We start from the raw sequence: 22,708 nt of genomic DNA on the forward strand, positions 1-22,708 counted from the left end.
TTTTTCTTTGGGATTAAAGCCTAAAAATATCACTATATGTGCGGAAACTTTCAACTGATGCCAGTATCTTGCAGATTTTAACATCTGTCAAGTGGATTTCCTCTACAGACCAGTCAAGTGTCTTGTATATTGTTATCATTACAAGTACTACGATGTCTTATGGATTGCCTTGTAAGAGGAAAGCTTTGACTGACATTTTCAACTAATATAATATCTTTGGTCACTCTCTTTGTTCACAGCACCTCTGTATGATATGTTTTCATCAGTAGCCATGTTTTCGAGGCACAGAACCCATTGTGTGATACTGTGGAGATAAATAGAAATCATCAATGTAAAAGATGTTAACTTTGAAAGCGGTTTTCTCGCGTTCATTTGTCAAAGACATTGCTTCGATCAAATTCTATTCTTATATTACTTGATAATGCTATTATTAAGTTCAGCAGCATTTTTTTTTTCCGGGTAGTAAAAATTTCCCATATAGATTTTTTAGGTCGTCTACAAATTTATCATGAATTACACTGGTGTCTCTTATTGTTGGGGACCCTGGCACACAAGAAATGGAGTTTTCCAAAGAATCGTAGAAGAGACTGTCTATCTGGGCTTCTCTTTAGTTTGATAGTAAATCTAGTATCAAAGTAAACAGAAACCCAGATAGGTTGTCTCTGCTGAATATTTCGTTTGAAAGAATTATAACAGCAGAGGCAATCGTAGAGCAGAGGAGAAAATATTTTGGATTAAGCAATGGTTCGCCACGTTCTGGGTTCCAATCCCTGTAAGGTCAACTTTGTATTTCATCTTCCTGGGTAATGAAATTAACTTCCAGTCAAGGACTGGAGTCGGATTTGATAATCCTACAAATATCCTAGATATGAATGGAGTTATAGCACCAGACTGAAATTTATTTCAAAATTATATTTTAATAAAATATTCTATATATTGTACGGTGACATAAAGTCAATGGCGTGAAAGTCACAACTTCCTTTTTAAATTCCCTTTAAAATCGCAGTCTATAACCCTTAAAAAAGGTTATATTTCTATTGTTATACTTGGGGAGAGTCGTTTTTAGTTAATTTTATAGTGTGTATGTGTTTCTAAGAGTCTATGTTTATGTATGCGTGTCTCTGTAAGTGCATGTATGTGTGTGCGTACGTGTGTGATAGCCAGAAGAGACACGAATAAACGATATGCAGGGGAGGTAACTGCTATCAGTGGAATGAGAGAAAGACGGAGAAAGAAAGAAAGAGAGAGAGAAACTGAGATAGAGAGAGGGAGGGAGACAGAAGAGAGACAGAAAGAGAGAGAGAGAGAGAAAGCTGTGTGTCTTTGGTTGAATTTTGTCTTCCTGGTAAAGTACCATGTTTTTCTCTTCATCTCTACTTGTAGACAAATAACACGATACCAAATTAGATCTAACTTCATTTATTTAATCAATCGCTATTTCCAAAACAAGCACTTTGCATTATTCCCTCTTAATTCACCTTTGATATTTCGTGTGTCTGTTTTTTCTCCTCCTAAATACAATGACATCCAGATTTAAAGCCAGATTGCGATTCCTTAAACAACTTTAAAAAAAAAAAGAACTTCATTCATCCATGTGATTTAACTGAGTATCTTTCTCGGCTGCTGTTGCTATATATATTTATTGTGGCTTTGTTACAGTCTTTAGTTTTTAGCAGCCAAGAAAACATTTTATTTCTTCTGTGAATGCCATGTTTTCCTTGTGAATTTGTGTGTGTATGTTTGTGTTTATACATGGGTGTATGTGTCTGTGAGAGAGTGTGTGTGTGTCTGATGTCTTTTCCAAGAATGATGGCCTAATTGTTTTTAGCTCCAGTTCAGCACTGTTCTAGCAGACATATGAACACAGGCTTTCCAGCTGTGGCCATCCCGTCTGTTTATGGGTATGAGATTTAGCTGCTATTCTAAAACAAGATTGTTTAGAGAGAGAGAGAGAGAGAGAGAGAGAGAGAGAGAGGTGGTGGTGATGGTGGGAGACTATTTATTGTGGTAAGCTCTAACTACCATTATTTTAGTGACCACTCACCACTGTCATCAGGTATGTTCATCTACATTTATAGGCAGCTCTTTCAGTCCTTTGGAGCCAAACCGAACCTACCTCAACAACAGGATGTCTATAGGGGTCTCTTCCAGTTGAACTTAGCTTGGCATGTCTAGACGTTTCCAATCCATGCAGGTCTGGACTACGGAACTTAATTCTCTGCGATCTGGAACCCATCTACCTCTGTCTGTAACGAAAGCTTTATGAAACTATCATCTGTTGTAACACAACAGCTGCCTTGTTTGTTATGAAAGCGGCTGGGTCCGCATTTGGTGAGTAACTTAATATGTATTGGTGATGCATCTGTGGCCTAGACAGGGGGGTAGGAGCTATGTCCAGTCACACACAAACAAGTATTTATTTGATAATTAACAAACCGTTATGTATGTATGTATGTTCAGACAGACATGTTAAGAGAGACTGCCGGAGATATAGGAAGTGGCACTTATAGACAAATAGATAAATAGATTTGTAGGGAACCAGACTGTTTGTACCTTGTGAAAAGGGGTTCGTTTAACTACAAACGTATCGATACTTTCGTGCAAAGATGTGTATGTTTCTATGTTGCTGTATCTGTTTACGCTTAAATTGGGTCTTGGTGGTACAAATGTGTAAGTTTATACACAAACGGATGTGCGCCTGTGTTTACGAACAAAGACGTGCATGTTTACATGTAGACATGCGCGTGTTCATTAATTGTAAATGCGTGTGTGTGTGTTTCTAAATGGAAGTGTATGTGTTTATGTGCAAACGTGTGTTTACTTGCAAAATTGTCTTTACCCGCGATGACGAAATATTCTGTCCGAAACGTTAAATTTTTCTTCTTTTTCATAGCACAGCATTCCACTGTATGAACGATTCATATGCAAACATGTGTGTCTGCATGCAAGTGTGTGAGATGGATATATTTAGGGAGGTGAAAGGCAGAATCGTTAGCACGCCGGGCGAAATGTGTAGCCGGATTCCGAGGTCGACTTTGCCTTTCATCCTCTCGGGGTCGATAAATAAAGTATCAGTTTCGCACTGGGGTCGATGTAATCGACTTAATCCCTTTGTTTGTCCCCTCTATGTTTAGCCCCTTGTGGGTAATAAAGAAATACGTATTTCGTCTGCCGTTACGTTCTGAGTTCAAATTCCGCTGAGGTCGACTTTGCCTTTCATCCTTTCGGGGTCGATAAATTAAGTACCAGTTACGCACTGGAATCGATGTAATCGACTTAATCCGTTTGTCTGTCCTTGTTTGTCCTCTCTGTGTTTAGCCCCTTGTGAAACATATAAAGGAACATATATTTAGGGAGGTGTGTGTGTGTTGTGAGTTGCCATGTGCTGGGATTGTCTCCCAGTCACACTGTCTTACTACTTTATGTCTTTGGTTCGAATTTCAGGGTTGTCATGCTTCAGACCCTGACGGATTGCTATTGAGATGGCGAGAATGTTATAGATCAGGTGCCAACCATGAACGAGCAGTGACATAGCTTCGTAGGGAGGACTAAGATGGTTCACTTTCCTTGTTCTTTGATAAGGTAAAAAACTTCTTAATTCTTTTCTTTACTCTCTCTCTCTCTCTCTGTGTACAGACGGGGGTTAGAACCGATGGCGAAAGTAAAGAATACGCAAACCCAGTGTTTATTATTAGGGATTTTGTTACGCCGGAAACGGGTGGTTTGCGTATTCTTTACCTCCGCGGGAACCGATTGCCTCAATGTTATTAATATTTGGCAGAATCGTTAGCGGCATTTTATCCGTCTTTATATTCTGAGTTCAAATTCCGCTGAGGTCGACTTTGCCTTTCATCCTTTCGGTGTCGATGCAATAGATACCAGTTGAAAACTGTGGCCGATGTAATCGACAAGCCCCATCTTCCGAACTTGCAGGCTTTGTGTCAAAATTTGAAACCTATATATAAATTAGTTTATTTTTGTTTTTGAAAGTTTTCTGATTTTTTTCCTTCTGTATAATTCAGGTAAATTATTTAAATTACCAAAGGCCACAAAAATAAAAAAAAAACTTCCCATATTTCAGCGGTGGTGCCCCAGCATGGCCGCGGCCTTCCGGCTAAAACATTTTTAAGGATTTAAGGATATTTATTCTACCTCCTTGTGCCCTGATTCTCGCATATGACATCCAACATGCTGAAAACTGACCTCAGCATATTTTCCCATCATTTACCTCATTTGCAGCTACCATCCATCACCACGTGGCCATACCACCTCCATCACCACCCACCCTTTCTCCATCTACCACCCCCCAAATGTCCATACAATTAAACAGATCTAACAACTGTTTGAGTTACCTCCCTTATATTACTCAAAGACTTCGAAACAGCATGAAGGCCATAAAGTCTTCATCAGTTCAACTCAACTCTTCTTGCTTTAAAATTCAATAGATGGAAATGTGTTCTTCGATATTGTTGCCCTCTTCGGGCCCAGCTGCACTATTGTACTTACAGGGTTTGCTCCTGTTAAGTTTGTCTCTATTCTAATTCCCTCAAACACATACCAAAATCTTGATTTATCTCCAGTTTCAATCTTTATTTAATTTTCATCTTTCATAGTTGGGGTCCACTGCTGACCACCAGAATAGTGCGGCCATTTGAGTTTATGTCCTCATCTACCTCTATGGCACATCACTTGTGGATGTTGACTGCAACTTGAAAACGTGGTCTGTCTTTCATTGGAGTTTTCATGACTACACTCTTGGACCAGCAAGATTTGCCAGCTTGCACGCAGGATGATTTTATGAAACATCATTCATTTGGTAGGTCATTGGCTCGCAATGAGCTCATCCTTCTGGCAGTGTCCTGCCATGTGTCCACACCTTGGCAAGCCAGGTGGAGGAGGTGGTTTAGTTGCTGACCACCTGACCATGAAACAGCACTCAGCTACATTGTACCAGGAGCAGGATTTTTTCTGACATCATCTGAATGCCCTCTTCTAATCTGTAAATGCCAACAGCATTTAAGATCTTGAGAATTTCATGCCCCATCTTGTTTCTGTGTTGTTTGAAGAAGTCTGAGAAACTTTTGTTTCGGTTGATTAAATTGACCTTGATCGCTTGACAACTGATGTTGGTGTGTTTGCATCCCCATAGCTTAGCAGTTCGGCATAAGAGACTGATACCATAAGTACCAGGTTTACAAAGAAAAAGTCCTGGGGTCGATTTCTTCAACTGAAGGCGGTGTTCCAGCATGGCCAAAGTCAAATGACTGAAACAAAAAAAAAATAAATAAAAATATTTATTTCAGTACTGGCATCTGTGCCGGTGGCATATGTAAAAGGATGCGAGCGAGATCGTTGCCAGTACCGCCTGACTGGCCCCGTGCCGGTGGCACATAAAAAGCACCCTCTACACTCTCAGAGTGGTTGGCGTTAGGAAGGGCATCTAGTTGTAGAAACTCTGCCTGATCAAGATTGGAGCCTGGTGCAGCCATCTGGTTCGCCAGCCCTCAGTCAAAATTGTCCAACCCATGCTAGCATGGAAAGCGGACGTTAAACGATGATGATGATTGATGAAAAATAAAAGAATAAAAGAACATGTCTGGTACTTGACCCCAGAAAGGGGAAAAGCAAAGTTCACTTCAACGAGGTTTGAACTTAGAAAAGTTGGAACAAATACTGCAAAATTTCTTGTCTGACAATCTAACGATCCTGCTATTTCACTTCTTTAATTATTAATTTTGTTTAAATATAACCAAGTCATGATGTTAATTTATCTGTTTCTAAATTTCCAGGTAAATCCTCCAGCTTCCACAGAAAGATGAGGATGGTGAACAGGAAGTGAAGAATGAGGAGGATGGTCAGAACTGGCCTGTTAATTAGTCCAACTGCTTCAATACCTTAATTAACAGCCATCAGTAGCAGCAGCAGCAGCTGTAGATAAAGTTGAATGTTTAACTGGAAAAGATGAGGAAATATTATTTATAAAGTTAATTGTGTAGTGAATCTGAAGCAATATGGCAGATGTTGATCTCTTGAGACTCTCGGACACCTATGAATTGTGACCAACATCTCTCTGTCATCTTAACACCAACTGTATTGATGACAGCTAATCAACCATTAATAGCTAACGCCATCAGCTGTTTTATTAATAATAACTCCACTTTCAGGATTGTTAATCAACCATCAACAGAAAACACCAACTTCATTAACAGATCCTCTGTAATGACAATTAATCAAACATCAACTGTGAACACTGTGGTGTTAGTATCTTCCCTCTCATGACAGTCATATAAATATTAACAGTGAACAACAAACAGGGAAACATTAACATTGAACAGTGACTTGTTTAACGGTCCTAGCTCTGGTCAGTCGTTAATTGCTTTGAGCAGGTGAACTGTTAAAGATGGAGGAGAAGCCCTTTAAATGTGCAGATTGCCACGAGGCTTTCTCTGATCAATCAGATTTAGACTTGCATGTTGCAAATAGCTGTGATGATGTGGACCGGAAGGATTCCAGTCAATTCCTGAAGGCTTTCGGTTTGAGACAGAAAGGGAAAATTCCAGAAAAAACTCAAGTGGAAAAAAAAGTGGAAATCTCAGATAATAGTGTGGAAAACTTGCCTCCAACTGAGTCGAAGAATATTAATGGTTCCGGCGGTGTTAGGAAACGGAAAACATACAAATGTGATACTTGTGGGAAAGTATTTTCTCGGAGCGATCATTTGAAAATGCATAAATTGAGTCACTCGGATGTCCGGAGCCATGTCTGTGAAATCTGTGGAAAAGCCTTTGCCCAGGCTGGGATAATGCGAAGCCACATGAGAATCCATGCCAGTGTGAAGCCACATGTTTGTAAAGTGTGTGGTAAGTCGTTTGTTCGTAGTTTTGCTTTGGAAGGCCATGTCAGGATTCATACGGGAGAGAAGCCGTTTGTGTGTTCGATTTGTGGAAAAACTTTCTCACAAAAATCTGGCTGGATAAGCCACACAAAGAACCACCTCGACAAGAAGGCCCATGCATGCGATGTATGTGGTAAGTCTTTCTCACAAACCTATGCTCTGAAACGCCATAAAAAGACCCACACGGGAGAAAGGCCGTATGCCTGTTCGATCTGTGGCAAAACTTATTCTCAGAAATCAGGTTTGACAACACATTTGAAGAACCATTCTGGAGAGAAGGCCTACACGTGTGAGATTTGTGGTAAACAGTTTACGTTAGTTCACGTCCTCAAAAGGCATCGACTCACCCATTCTGGGGAAAAACTCTTTAAATGTGATACGTGTCAAAAACATTTTGCTTGCAGCTCATCTCTGAAAATACACGAAAGACTCCATTCTGGCAAGAAAATGTATCAATGTGATATCTGTGGTAAGGAATTTGCACAGGGAGGACAACTGAAATCCCACCATGCCACTCACACCGGCAACAAACCATTCAAGTGTGAAGAATGTGGCAAAGGTTTTGCTTTGAATTCCATTTTAACAAAACACAAACGGGTCCATGCTGCCATCAAGCCCTTCCCTTGCTCAGTTTGTGGGAAAGGGTTTACTCAAAACTTCACCCTTTTGTTACATCTTCGGATCCATACGGGCGAGAAACCCTTCAGCTGTGAGTTTTGTGGCAAACTCTTCTCCCGTAAAGACGGCTTGGCCATTCATCGGAAGAACCATACAGGGCAGAAAGCATTTACCTGCAGTTACTGTGGCAACACTTTTTCAAAGAGTTCGACTCTAAAGAGGCATGAAATGATTCACACGGGGGAGAAACCCTATTCGTGTTTGGAGTGTGGGGTGTCATTTTCCCGCAAGGCACACCTGAAACGACACGAAGCCATTCACAGGTCCACCGAGGCTTTTGTTGAGAAACCAGCGACACAGAATTGAACATTTGTGAAAAACATTAAGTAAAACGAAATATCAGACTATGAATTTGGGGTTTCCTGCAGGAAGGGATCCCTCCCAACCGTAGCCCTTGAAAAAAAAATACCATTGTCAACCATATCACCTCTAAAGTAACATTTAATATCTTGTCAAGTCAGTGTTGATAGTTTTTTCTTATCTAATGTACCAAACTGAAATGTGTTAATGTGGTGGGTGCAGAGATGGATAGATCAAAAGTTCAATCCCAGTTGGCATCATCTGACAGTTTGGTTTCCTCTGTTGGACTGGGGTGTTTGAACAAAGGTGTGAGAGGGAAATTGACCCAAATGAAAAACAAAAGCTAAACAAGGAATATCCAAACAGTTGTCAGACATCAGCCCATACCTGGGTTAACACCTGTGTCCAGTTGATAATATCGTTAATGACCTGCATGCACCTGCACCCTCACCTGTCTTCCCATTTGTCAGGACTCCATCATATCTTATCCCTCCATTTATTCCTGTAACAATATAGGGCTGTGCTACAGTGACACACACACATGCACATACAGATACTTACTCAGTGTATACACAACCTTTACATTCAGCATGTATACATATCATATATATCTCACACACCCTCAAAATGGTTACATACATCCATACACACATTCATATCCATCCATCCATACTTACATACAAATGTACATATACATATACTCACTCATCCATCCATCCTTATATACACATGTACGTATGTACACTAACTTGTATAATACAGATGAGGTTCTGCTTGGTTGCCCAGCTTGCTAGAAATAGCTGCCATATCTCCCATAAATTCCACTCAGGCATCTCAAGAAAGATATAGAGTACACCATGTCTGAAAAAAATGGGATGGTCATGGCTAGAATACCTGTAATCCTTGGTTTGCTTGATCAGGGCTGAATTGGGGCTAAACAGCAACAACAGCAACAAGACTCTAATTTGGAATTTCATTCAAATAATTCATCAGAATTGTGTTGTTTATTCTGATGTGTGTGTCCCCATTTTTCTTAGAGAACAGTATGGTTTGAGGGAGATTTGTTTGCTATTTCTAGCAGGTTGAAGTACCACATCGAGGCCCCCAAAACATAAACCCTCCACTTAGACCATGACCTTTACCCCTTCCTTCTACCACTCACCAGAAAAATAATAGGGAAATTCCCAAGCTCAAAATCCTCAGGGTCCCCTCAAAAACAAAAAAAAACCTGATGGGATATCTGTGGTAAGGAATTTGCACAGGGAGGACAACTGAAATCTCACCATGCCACTCACACCAGCAACAAACCATTCAAGTGTGAAGAACATGGCAGAAGAATGAGGGCCTGAAGGAATTACAAATCTTACCAACAACTGCACTTGCTCATATCAACATCGGCAAATCATCCCCAACATTTTTTTTTCTTTTGAAAAGTGAGCCAAATAATTATTCCAATTCTAAAACCTACTCACAACAGCTTCACACAAACTTTTACACTTAGGGTTTACATTACTCACAAATGCCACAGAAAGATTGCCTTCAACAATGACATAAACCCTACATATATTATCATAATTACTAATGGCATCAGTAAATACTTAATCCAATCCCTAGTTACCCACTTTTTAGAATAAAATACTCAACACAGACACAAAATGCCAGGTGACAAATTACTTCCCAGGTTACCATTCCTGTACCACTGTGCAGTAAACAACTCAGAGCTTCTGTACAGTACAATCGTGACACATTCAGAATCTGCTATTTCCTAAATGGTGTACTGCAAGGATCCATCCTGCTACCCTTTCATTTTAATTCATGCCAACACCCACACAAAATAAACCCAGCTTCATGTGTTGATGCTATTACAATCAAGTCAGTCGACCACTTTTGTAGACACAGCCACACAAACTGAAACAAACTTACGTCAATCACTGAGAAACTTTGCTCCAAACAAATCGACTGAAACTCTCTCATCTTCCTTCTTACAATATCTGACACCAAAGCTACAACCAGCTGACAGAGTCACATAAATATACTGCATGGAATATGAGGATATAGTATTTATTACATGTGTCTTTATAATATTCACAAAAGTGTGGAAGATATTGTAACGAAAGCAAAGTGATACAAAAACATCCTTAGGACACTCACAGTATATATATATATATATATATATATACCGGAGTAAACACATAAATGTGAAACAAGGTGGAAAAAAGAGTACTCAAATACCAGTGGTAGAGTAATATGCTTTATTTAAAGCAGCAGAAAATTCAACAAAACCTGTTACTCTGAGTTTCCCGTTTAGCAAAAACTGTCCGACGAACGGCAACGGGAAACTCAGAGTAACAGGTTTTGTAGAATTTTCTGCTGCTTTAAATAAAGTATATATATGTATGTATGTATATGATCAGGATAAACAGCATTGACCTTTATATATTTATCTTATGTACATTATGGATTATGTGGTCAAGATAAACAATACAGACACTAATATATATGCACTAAGTCCATGGATTATGTGGTCAAGATAAACAATACTGACCCTTATATATGTATATCCATGAAGCCCATTGTGGATAATGCCTATCTTGCTTAAATCCTCTCGGTCTCCACAATAAACTACAAACACTACAAGACTGTGTTTTACATCATCACAGGTTGCACACAGACCCCTGCCTTCCCTACTAAAACCTGAGCGACATAGTTTGTCGCTGCAGGGATGGAACCCTCACAGTCTCTGCTGCCACTGCAACACAATCCCCCCCCCCCAAATACCCAGATATGTCTATGATACCCCAGAACATTGCTACAATGCTATCTTCCCCACTCAATCCCGACAAGCACCGCAACAACATCAACGCTTCTGTCCTGACACAGATACAGGGTCAGGGATCAATGCAAAGGAACAACAACTGATGTGATCCAACCAGGCCCACTTCAGCTGTCTCCACTGTGACTACTACAACACTACCAGTAAAGGAACCTCTATCAGGTCGATCTACCTGCTTAAAATAGCAGCCATGTCTCACTCAAATCATACCATATCATCTTACATAAGGGTAGAAACATTGAATAATGGAGTCCATGATAACCATAGACTGATGAGATGGGCATGGCTGGAATGTCTTTGAATATGCCTACTGGATCAGAGATGACCTGGGGTTAAACAACAGAAAACTACATGGTTAACTGCAATGATGCATTAATACAATGATACAGAGTTTGTAGCTTGGTCGTCAACTCAAGATAGGTGAAGCAATAGAGAAATATTATAAATCATTGGATCGCACTAATGACATACCATAGATGTGATTAATCAGGGCTAACAACAACCAGTAGAATAGGGTCCATCTGGACTTCTGAAAAGCTAAAAGATGGTCCCTATGTACTTCCATACCAGTGGAAGACATGATCCTCTTTGCTACATTGCCATAGGAAAATTATCCCTTCAGTCCTTCCATACCAGTAAAAATGTTCCTTCTGTGCAACAATACATCTAAAATGTGTCTCTGATGATAATAAATGTCTGTTCATAACTATGGAAGCAGGACTTTGCTGGAATTCAGTTTTATTGACAACGATGTACCTCGGCGATAACTAATAAAATAAAATACTCTGCTGCAATTCCATACGGTTTACTTGTTATTAACTCTTTCGGGTAGAAGGATCTGAAAACGTGGGGGTTGGAGTATGGGTGAGTGTATCCACCCTGGGACATTACTGGTACTGCTTTGATTAATTCAGAAGCAATAAAATCCAAGTTAGTCACAACTAGATTTGAACTTGGAGCTTGATATTTCTAACATAAAGCCTTGTGAGTGGATTTGGTAGACGGAAACTGAAAGAAGCCCGTCGTATATATGTATATATACATGTATGTTTGTGTGCTTGTGTTTGCCCCCCACACACACACATCGCTTGACAACCAATGCTGGTGTGTTTATTTCCCTGTAACTAAGTGGTTTGGCAAAGAGAGACTGATAGAATAAGTACTAGGCTTACAAAGAATAAGTCTTGGGGTCGATTTGCGACTAAAGGTGGTGCTCCAGCATGGCCACAGTCAAATGAAAGAGAGATAAACTATAGATATTAGAGCCAGCACTAGTCGATACCCTCTTCCTAAACTGTGACCTTAAAACCTACTACTATTACCACTACTACTACTACTACTACTACCACCACCACTACTACTGCTATTGCTGCTGCAAATACTACTACTACTACTACAACCACCGCTGCTGCTACTACTGCTGCTGTTGTTGTTAAGCAACAAGACAAGTAAGGGTGATTAGGTGATGGTCTAGGGCTTAGGGGGCGAGAGACCCCAGACCTTGGGAAAAAAAAACTTTGGTCATCTTATTGTAGTTGAGGGTTCATCATTGACACCCGACACCACTGGGAGGTGACCCTCGAAGTCGCTGGAAATGGAGATCTCCAGGTCCAAATTCTTGAACGGCTGCTACTACTACTACTACTACTACTACTACTACTAAGGCAGTGAGCTGGCAGAATCGTTAGCACACCGGGCAAAATGCTTAGGGGCATTTCATCCACCCTTATGTTCTGAGTTTAAGTTCCCCTGAGGTCGACTTTGCCTTTCGTCCTTCTGGGGCCAATAAACACTGGTACCAGTTAAACAGTGGAGGTCAAAACTGTCTGTCTTCTGCCAAAACTTGAAACTGGTATTACTGTCATGGTAATAATAATAGTAGTAATAATAATAATAATCATCATCGTTTAGTGTCTGCCTTCCATGCTGGCATGGGTTGGACGGTTCAACTGGGGTCTGAGAAGCCAGAAGGCTGCACCAGGCCCAGTATGATCTGGCAATGTTTCTACAGTTGGATGCCCTTCCTAATGCCAACCACTCCATGAGTGTAGTGGGTGCTTTTTACGTGTCACCTGCACAGGTGCCAGGCGAGGCTGGCAAACGGCCACGAACGGATGGTGCTTTTTACATGCCACCGGCACGGAGGCCTGCAACAGCCACGATCGGATGGTGCTCCTTACGTGCCACCGGCATGGAAGCCAGTTGGGGCAGCGCTGGCAAATAATAATAATGATAATAATGGTTTCAAATTTTGGCACAAGGCCAGCAGTTTCAGGAGAGGGGGGTAAGTCGATTAAATTGACCCCAGTACTCAACTGGTACTTATTCTATCAGCCCCAGAAGGATGAAAGACAAAGTTGACCCTGGCAGCATTTGAACTCAGTACTGCATGGTACCTAGGGCAAGGGTCTACTGCTATAACCTGGGGCCAACCAAAGCTTTATGAGTGGATTTGGCAGATGAAAGCTAAAAGAAGCCCGTTGCATATATATATATATATGTGTGTGTGTCTTTGTGTTTATCCTCCACCACCACTTGACAACTGGTGTTGGTTTGTTTACATCCCCATAGCTGCAGTTTGGCTAAAAAGTGTGATAGAATAGGCTAAAAAAGGCGGTGAGCTGGCAGAAACGTTAGCACGCCGGGCGAAATGCTTAGTGGTATTTCGTCTGCCGTTATGTTCTGAGTTCAAATTCCGCCGAGGTCGACTTTGCCTTTCATCCTTTCGGAGTCGATTAAATAAGTACCAGTTATGCACTGGGATTGATATAATCGACTTAATCCGTTTGTCTGTCCTTGTTTGTCCTCTCTGTGTTTAGCCCCTTGTGGATAAAGAGAAAAACTAAAAAGTATTGGGGTCAATTCATTTGACTAAAAATTCTTCAAGGTGGTGCCCCAGCATGGCCACAGCCTAATGACCGAGACAGGTAGAAGGATATTGTGCGATATGTTAGATACAAGGCAGCTGTGTTTGAAGGACATGATGAGATGACAGAGGAGCATAAGGACCTGTCAAACCCACAGCAGCGATCAATGAGATCATCATGAGCTTTCAATCCTCCTCCTCCTCCTCATCATCATCATCATCATCAATAATCCTATTTCTTTACTACCCCCACAAGGGGTTAAATACAGAGGGGACAGACAAAGGGATTAAGTCGATTACAACGACCCCAGTGCATAAATGGTACTTAATTTATCGACCCCCAAAGGATGAAAGGCAAAGTCGACCTCGGCGGAATTTGAACTCAGAACGTAACCGCAGACGATCATCATCAATAATCCCTGGACTTTACTGCTTTGAGCCCTAAACACTCATAAGGACCAGTTACCCAATTTATTTTAATAGCATATGAGTGAGGTGGCAACATTCCTCCTGGCTAAGATGCCAGTCTCTTGCAGGGTTACAGCTGAATGGACTGAAGCAATGTGAAAGGAATGTTTTGCTCAAGAATATAATGCACTGCCCCATCCAGGGATTGAAACCACAATCTTGCAAGTGTATCCCTCTAAAAACACCCACTTACTCACTTTAGTCCTCCCACCCTACGACACCAACCCAAGGAAATTCTAATATAGTAGGGTCTCCCATGTGAAAATTTTCAATAAATTAAGAATATCCTTGCAATTAAAAGTCAAAAACTCCCATTTTGTGACAGGGTGAAACTTGACAACACCACCTTACTCACTTTAGTCCTCCCACTCTACGACACCACCCGAGGAAATTCTAATATAGTAGGGTCTCCCATGTGAAAATTTTCAATAAATTAAAAGTATCCTTGCAATTAAAAGTCAAAAACTCCCATTTTGTGGCAGGGTGAAATTTGACAACACCACCTTACTCACTTTAGTCCCCCACCCTACGACACCACCCGAAAAAATTCTAATATAGTAGGGTCTGTCCATGTGAAAATTTTCAATAAATTAAAAGTATCCTTGCAATTAAAAGTCAAAAACTCCCATTTTGTGGCAGGGTGAAATTTGACAACACCACCTTACTCACTTTAGTCTCCCACCCTACGACACCACCCGAAAAAATTCTAATATAGTAGGGTCTGCCATGTGAAAATTTTCAATAAATTAAAAGTATCCTTGCAATTAAAAGTCAAAAACTCCCATTTTTTGGAGGGGTGGGGTGAAATTTGGCAACAACAAAACAAGGGAAGTAACTTCTATAGTAACAGCTAATTCAATGTTTGCAGGTTGTTGTTGGGGGGGAGAGGGCAGAGCAAGACAACGTAGTTTTTGTTTTTGTTTGTAGCTTTGCTATACCTGAAGGAAGGGCCACAACCCATAGCCTTCATAGACTCTCGGAACACGGGTAACACCGATGACCTTAATGTTTTGAGGAAACTAAGATGATTTAGTTTTTAAATGTAAAACTGGAAGCAGATAAAACTATAATAGCATGAAGAATATTTGGTTTAAAAAAAACCCTTGGGTGCAAAAAAAATTTCAAAGGCTGCCAATGGGATACGAACCCATATCATCCATAAACATGGTAGATGTTCTACCATTTTACCAAAGCAACCCTGCAAGTTTTCTCTAGGAGTGGCTGTGTGGTATGTAGCTTGCTTACCAACCACATGGTTCCGGGATCAGTCCCACTGTGTGGAACCTTGGGCAAGTGTCTTCTACTAAAGCCTCAGGCCGACCAAAGCCTTGTGAGTGGATTTGGTAGACGGAAACTGAAAGAAGCCCGTCGTATATATGTATATCATCATCATCATCATCATCGTTTAACGTCCGCTTTCCATGCTAGCATGGGTTGGACGGTTCAACTGGGGTCTGGCAAGCCCGAAGGCTGCACCAGGCCAGTCAGATCTGGCAGTGTTTCTACAGCTGGATGCCCTTCCTAACGCCAACCACTCCGAGAGTGTAGTGGGTGATTTTATGTGCCACCGACACAGGTGCCAGACGAGGCTGGCTGACGGCCACGCTCGGATGGTGTTTTCTTATGTGTCACCGACACAGGTGCCAGACGGGGCTGGCGGACGGCCACGCTCGGATGGTGTTGTTGTTATGTGCCCTCAGCACGGAGGCCAGTCGTTGCGGTACTGGCTACGATCACGTTCGGATGGTTTTCTTATGTGCCACCGGCACTGGTACCACAAGGATACAAATTCCATTGATGTTCATCTATTTTGATTTGGTTCGATTTGATTTGATTTGATTTGATTCGATTCTCACTTGCCTCAACAGGTCTTCACAAGTGTCACAAGAGGAAGGTATGCACAGGTGGACTGACTACGTCCCAGGTAGGGGCCACGGATTATGGCTTCACTAGTCTTGCCGGGTCTTCTCACGCACAGCATACTTCCATAGGTCTCGGTCTCTAGTCATTTCCATGGTGAGACCTAACGTCCGAAGGTCGTGCTTCACCACTTGTCCCAGGTTTTCCTGGGTCTACCTCTTCCACGGGTTCCCTCAACTGCTAGGGATTGGCACTTTCTCACACACCTATCTTCATCCATTCTCGCCACATGACCATACCAGCGCAATCGTCTCTCTTGCACACAACAACTGATGCTTCTTAGGTACAACATTTCTCTCAAGGTACTAACGCTCTGTCGAGTAAGTACACTGACATTACACATCCATCGGAGCATACTGGCTTCGTTCCTCACAAGCTTACGCATGTCCTCAGCAGTCACGGCCCATGTTTCACTGCCATGTAGCATAGCTGTTCGTACACATGCATCATACAGTCTGCCTTTTACTCTGAGCGAGAGGCCTTTAGTCACCAGCAGAGGTAAGAGCTCCCTAAACTTTGCCCAGGCTATTCTTATTCTAGCAGTTACACTTTCAGCGCACCCGCCCCCACTACTGACTTGGTCACCTAGATAGCGGAAGCTATCAACTACTTCTAGTTTTTCCCCCCGAAAGTGACGGAAGTTGTTTTTTCTGCAGATTTTCGGAGGTCAATGCTCCAGAGCATCTGCCACATACAAAAACTATCTTCCCAGTTAGCCTACCTTTGACATTGCTTCACCTCTTATGTGTCCATAGCTTACACTGGGTACATCTTATAGAGTTTCTACCTACACCTTTTCTACAGATCGAGCAGGGCCATCTTCCTGAGGATATTTGTGGATTTTCTAACTTTCTACTTATTAGTACTTTGGTTTTAGCTAGGTTGACTCTAAGGCCCCTCGATTCTAAACCCTCCTTCCACACACTGGAACTTCTCCTCCAGTTCTGATAGTGACTCAGCGATTAGAGCGAGGTCGTCAGCATAGAGGAGCTCCCAGGGGCAACCTGTCTTGAATTCCTCCACAATTGCCTGGAGGACTATGATAAATAGGAGGGGGCTGAGTACTGAACCCTGGTGGACACCAACCTCTACCTTGAATTCTTCTGTGTACATGCTGCCAACTCTAACCTTACTTACGGCATCTCTGTACATGGCTTGCACAGCCCTCACCAGCCATTCATCTATCCCTAGTTTCCTCATTGACCACCAGATGAGGGATCGGGGGACCCTATCAAGGCTTTCTCCGTGTCAACGAAAGCCAGGTACAGGGGCTTATCTTTGGCTAGGTATTTCTCCTGCAGCTGCCTTACCAGGAATATAGCATCAGTGGTGCTTTTCCCTGGGACAAACCCAAACTGCATCTCATCTAAACTAACTCTCTCTCTAATTAGTTGGGCTATGACCCTCTCCGTAACCTTCATTACCTGATCCAACAGCTTGATACCTCTGTAATTATTTGTATCCAGGGCATCACCTTTACCTTTGTAGCAGTTGACTAGTATGCTGCTACACCAGTCATTGGGTATGACTCCTTCGTGTATCACCTGGTTGACTATACGGGTGACTAGGTCATAGCCGACACTGCCAGATATTTTGAGCATCTCTGCAGTAATTCCTGATGGGCCTGGGGCTTTCCCTGTCTTCATGCTTCTAATTGCCTTAGCTACCACGGAACTATCAACTCGGATAGCTGGTCCCTCTGTTGGGTCAACATTCGGCAGACTCTCTTTATCCCATTCATTTTCTTTATTCAGCAACCTTTCATAGTGGCATCTCCAAACCTCTCTCTTTGCATCCTCATTTAGCGCAAGTGAACCATCATCCATGCGAACACACTTCTCTCCTACCACATCACGATTCTCTCTCACACACTGTGTTTGCAACACGAAATACCTCAAGTCTTTCATCCTCACGGCTCAGAACATTGGCAAATTTTTTCTTATCCGCTTCCCCTCTGGCTAAATAAACCTGTCTCCTAGCTTCCCTTTTGGCTGTCTGATACAATTCCCTGCTACCACCGTTCTTCCAGTCCTTCCAAGCCTGTCTCTTTTGTCTAATAGCCCTGTCAACCACAGTGTTCCACCACCATGTTACTCTGGGTCGAGATGGTACTTTGCTCCATCCACAGATCTGGTCAGTGGCTGTCAGCAGATTGTCCCGTAGGAATCTCCAGTTGTCTTCCACATTAAGTGAAGCTATATCCCCTTCTATTTCGTCAGAGGCTTCGAGTAGTATGTCTCTAAATCTCTGTCCATTTGCAGGATCTTTAAGCTTCCAGACCCTTCTCCTCCAAGCTGGTCTTCTTCTGGGCAACCATTTAGCTCTGATCCTGAAGTCGCTAACTACTAATCTATGTTGGGGAGTACATTCTTCGCCTGGGAAGGTTTTGGCATTTATAATCAGCCCTCTTTCCCTTTTTCTGGCAAGGATGTAGTCAATCTGGCTGGTGTGTCTGCCAGAACGGTAGGTGACTAGGTGAGAGGTGGGTTTCCTGAAGTGGGTATTGCAGACCATAAGGTCATTTGCATCGCAGAACTCCAGCAGCCTGGTTCCTTCCTCATTTCGAGAGCCAAAACCGTAGCCTCCATGGACGCCATGGAAGCCCCCGACATGTCGTCCATGTCCATTGAAATCACCTGCCACGAAGAGAAGGTCACTGTCATTTGTCAATGAGGTAGTCCGCAATAGGGTGTCATAGAATTGGTCTTTTTGTCCTTCCGGTAGCCCTGGTTGAGGGGCATATGCCGAGATGATGGTAGCTGTCCTATGGTGAAGAACTAATCTAATTTTAATTACTCTGTCACTTACTCTGACTACCTCGATTACCTTACCTACCCATTTCTCCGCAAGAAGTATACCCACGCCCCCGACTCCGTCAGTGTTCCCTGCCCAGAAAATCTTGTACCTGTGTTCCTTGCCTGTGAGGAGCCTAGCAGAACCTCCTCTCCACCTTACTTCCTGGATACAGCATACATCCACACGTCTCCGTTCAAGCAGCTCTACAATCTCTCCAGACCTACCTTTCAATGTGCCAACATTGAGCGTGCCAACTCTGAGGGTTTGGGAGGTGTGGGCATCAGAGACCCTGGGACGAGGGACAGCCGTGTCATGTACCTGAAAAGAAAGCTTGCATTTATGCATATATATATATATAAGTATGTGTGTGGGTATGTTTGTGTGTCTGTGTTTGTCCCCCCAACATCACTTGACAACAAATGCTGGTGTGTTTACGTCTCGGTAACTTAGCGGTTCGGCAAAAGAGTCCAATAGAATAAGTACTAGGCTTACAAAGAATAAGTCCTGGGGTTGATTTGCTCAACTAAAGGCAGTGTTCCAGCATGGCCACAGTCAAATGACTGAAACAAGTAAAAGAGTAAAAAAATATCCATTTTAGAAGCCATTTCTCACCTGCAAGAATTGTATGTTGCTATCCCCTAAGAATTTAAGGTGGTAAGCTGTCACCATTGTTAGTACGTTGGACAAAAATGCTAAGTGACATTGCATCTGTCTACGTTCTGAGTTCAAATTCTGCTGGCATTGACTTTATATTTCATCCTTTCAGGGTCGATAGAGTAAGTACTTATTATTATGTACTGGGGTCAATGTAATCAACTAGCCCCCTCCTGCAAAATTCCAAACCTTGTGCCTATAGCAGAAAGGATATGCCAAGGAATTTAAGGTGGCAAGTTGGCAGAACTGTTAGCATGCCGGACAAAATGCTTTGTGGCATTTCATTTTGTACTTTATGTTCTGAGTTCAATTTCCACTGAGACTAACTTTGCCTTTCATCCTTTCAGAGTCAACCAAATAAGTACCAGTTGAAAACTGCGGTGGTGGTGGTGGGGTTTTGATGTAATTGACTTCTTCCCTTACAATTTGCTGGCCGTGTGCCAAGATTGGAAAGTGATATGTCCTTAGAATTTAGAAACTTTGTGAGATGAAATAATTTCTTTCTAATGGTGAAAGTCAAAGTATATAGTAATGCTACAAATAATAAGTCTGTCTATTATAGGCACAAGGCCTGAAATTTGGCGGGTGAGGGGAATGATTCATTACACTGACCACAGCGCTTGACTGCTACTTATTTTATCAACTCTGAAAACATGAAAGGCAAAGTCAACTTCAGCAGAGGTTGATATTATCGGAGTTAACTCCCTTGTTTTTTGTTTTTAGATTGTAAAAATATCTAGGAGTTTTTGTATTGTAACCGCATATTGGATGTCCATTAGTGGTCATTCCTATTATACGCATCTTTAAAATTGTTCTGAATTTTCAGATTTTTCTATATGCTAGGCTACTGGTTTTAAATTGATGTTAATTAAATTAATATTCAATTTATCACCCTCATTATTTAAATTTTAAATAATTATGTTCTCTAACCGGTAACATTAACTGCAGTGAATTATCTACTGCGGAACTGTTTCTGGGATTTAGTGCGTAAGAACTTAGAAATTTGAAAATAACCCCAATGTAATCGGTAGAACTATACACAAGTCTAATTTTTATAAGGACAACTAGTGTATAGTTCTACAAATTATATCGAATTGGAATGATTGTACTGAAGAGTCCACGGACAATGATTATGTAAGTAAAATCATTGATGACGAAACCGGTCTATGATTAATTCTGTATTTTGTATATTTTCATCTGTCTTACCCGCTTATGTTCTGGTATTTGCTGAATTTCTCTAGAGAACATTCTTTTCTTTGTGGTTAGATCGTAGGTGATCTATTTCTAGCATATTGGATGTCCACTTAGTGGTCATCCCTATTATACGCATATAAATATATGATATTAAAATTAATATTAATTTATCTACCTCATTATTTATATATATATATATCTATATACACACACATTCTAAAATGTTACATGTGGTTTGTTGATGATTTTTTTCCCTCCATCTTCCTTTTCTCTTGGATTTTCCTCTGTCTCTTCTTTCTGAAGAAGAGCTGTGCTCGAAATGTAAAACACCCTTTCTTTCCTTCCCTGAGCATCTTATTAATACTTTGCATGTACCACTTCTTCACATTATTGTTTTCTTCTTGTGTTTTTCTGTTGTTTTTTTTTTGGAATTACCTATATATTCATCATCATCATTTAACATCCACTTTCCATGCTGGCATGAGTTGGACGGTTTGAGTGAGGGCAGGCAAGCCAGAAGGCTGCATGAGGTTTCAATCTGATCTGGCAATGTTTCTACAGCTGGATGCCCTTCTTAACGCTAACCACTCTGAGAGTGTAGTGGATGCTTTTTACATGCTACTGGCATCGGCCATGCTTGAATGGTGCTTTTTATGTGCCATTAGTATGGGACCAGTCAGCCAGCACTGGCAACGATCATGCTTGAATGGTGTTTTTATGTGCCACCGGCATGGGACAAGTCAGGCCCAACATTTGAAGATCGTGCTTTACCACCTCATCCCAGGTTTTCCTGGTTCTGCCTCTTCCACAAGTTCCCTCCACTGTTAGAGTGTGACACTTCTTCACACAGCTGTCCTCGTCCATATGCAACACATGACCATACCAGCACAGTTGTCTCTCTTGCACACCACATCTGATGCTTCTTAAATCCAACTTTTCTCTCAGGGCGCTTACACTCTGTCATGTTTGCATTCTGACATTACATGTCCAGTGGAGCATACTGGCTTCATTGCTTGCAAGCTTACACATGTCCTCAGCAGTCATGGCCCATATTTCACTGCCATGTAGCATGGCTGTTTGTCTACATGCATCATGCAGTTTACCTTTTACTCTGAGCGAGAGGCCCTTTGTTACCAGCAGAGGTAGGAGCTCTCTGACCTTTGCCCAGGATATTCTTATTCTCAGAGCATCCACCCAGCTACTGACTTGGTCACCGAGGTAATGGAAGCTATCAACTACTTCTAGCTTTTTCGCATGGCATGTGATAGAATCTGTATCCTGTACATCTTCAGTGTTTATTGCACCTGTTCTTCTTCCACACAAACTATCTTTCCAGTTAACCTTCCTTTGATATTACTGCACTTCTTATGTGTCCATAGCTTACACCAGGTACATCTTATGAAGTTTCAGTATATTACCTGCCCTGGTTGGTTGGAGTACTGTTTGCTCCATGTACAAAGTGTTGATGAGGTTCAGGAGGGCCTTCACCTGTCCTTGTTTGCAACACGCCATTCCTGGGACAGAAAAACCCTCAGGCCATCCAACATTGGGCAGATTGAAGTCTCCCATAAGAAGTACACTTATGTGTTGTTCTAATGTAACGAGAACTTCTACTTTTGTAAGGCAGTCTTCAAACTTATCTACATGATTCAGAGCATCTGGAGAGCTATAACTACATCAAGTTGTCTTATATGTACAATTGGTGTGTCACATACTGAATTTGAGTGTGACAAAAAGACCAGGGCTATGAGGTCTTTGCAGATGTACATAGCAACTCCACTGTAACTCTTTTCTTTTGTCAGTCCGTAATACAACATACTGTGGTATGTGTATTTCTGCATTTGCTATATCTGGTTTCAGGTTTGTTTCCATAAGGGCTATGCATAAGGCGTGATTGCATGCAACAAGGTCTCTTAGGAAAATAATTTTTGTCCTGTTACTAAGTTTTAGCAGCCCTCTGATATTCAGTAAGAGCACCAATATGATGTCTGTGTTGTTGCCAGTGGTGTCCACCTTGGGTCTATTTGCCATGGTGGTCTTGTGTATTGGGGATAGTCCCATCTGTGAGACTGATGTAGCCAGGTCAGTTGCTGTACAATCTTTT

General features: G+C 41.7%; 1 protein-coding gene across 5 annotated transcripts; it reads left to right on the plus strand.

Annotated features, from left to right (window-relative positions):
- Positions 1-1,227: 1,227 nt before the first annotated feature.
- On the plus strand, positions 1,228-9,800 carry LOC115218839 (gastrula zinc finger protein XlCGF57.1-like). 5 transcript variants are annotated; one of them, XM_029788785.2, is made up of 3 exons: positions 1,240-1,345; positions 3,445-3,582; positions 5,790-9,800. In XM_029788785.2, the coding sequence occupies exon 3, from the start codon at positions 6,401-6,403 to the stop codon at positions 7,877-7,879; it is 1,479 nt and encodes a 492-aa protein (XP_029644645.1). In that variant the 5' UTR covers positions 1,240-1,345; positions 3,445-3,582; positions 5,790-6,400; the 3' UTR covers positions 7,880-9,800. The 5 variants fall into 5 exon arrangements, with proteins under 5 accessions (XP_036365241.1, XP_029644645.1, XP_036365239.1 ...); XM_036509346.1 differs by having other exon boundaries at positions 1,254-1,345; positions 3,461-3,582; XM_029788786.2 differs by lacking the exon at positions 1,240-1,345 and adding an exon at positions 1,964-2,331.
- Positions 9,801-22,708: the final 12,908 nt, after the last annotated feature.

This window comes from Octopus sinensis, linkage group LG14 (genome assembly GCF_006345805.1).
Source record: "Octopus sinensis linkage group LG14, ASM634580v1, whole genome shotgun sequence".
NCBI lineage: Eukaryota > Metazoa > Mollusca > Cephalopoda > Octopoda > Octopodidae > Octopus > Octopus sinensis.

Bases quoted from the DNA above. Each gene is read 5' to 3' on its own strand.
- LOC115218839 (XM_036509348.1), top strand. From the start codon at position 6,401: ATGGAGGAGAAGCCCTTTAAATGTGCAGATTGCCACGAGGCTTTCTCT.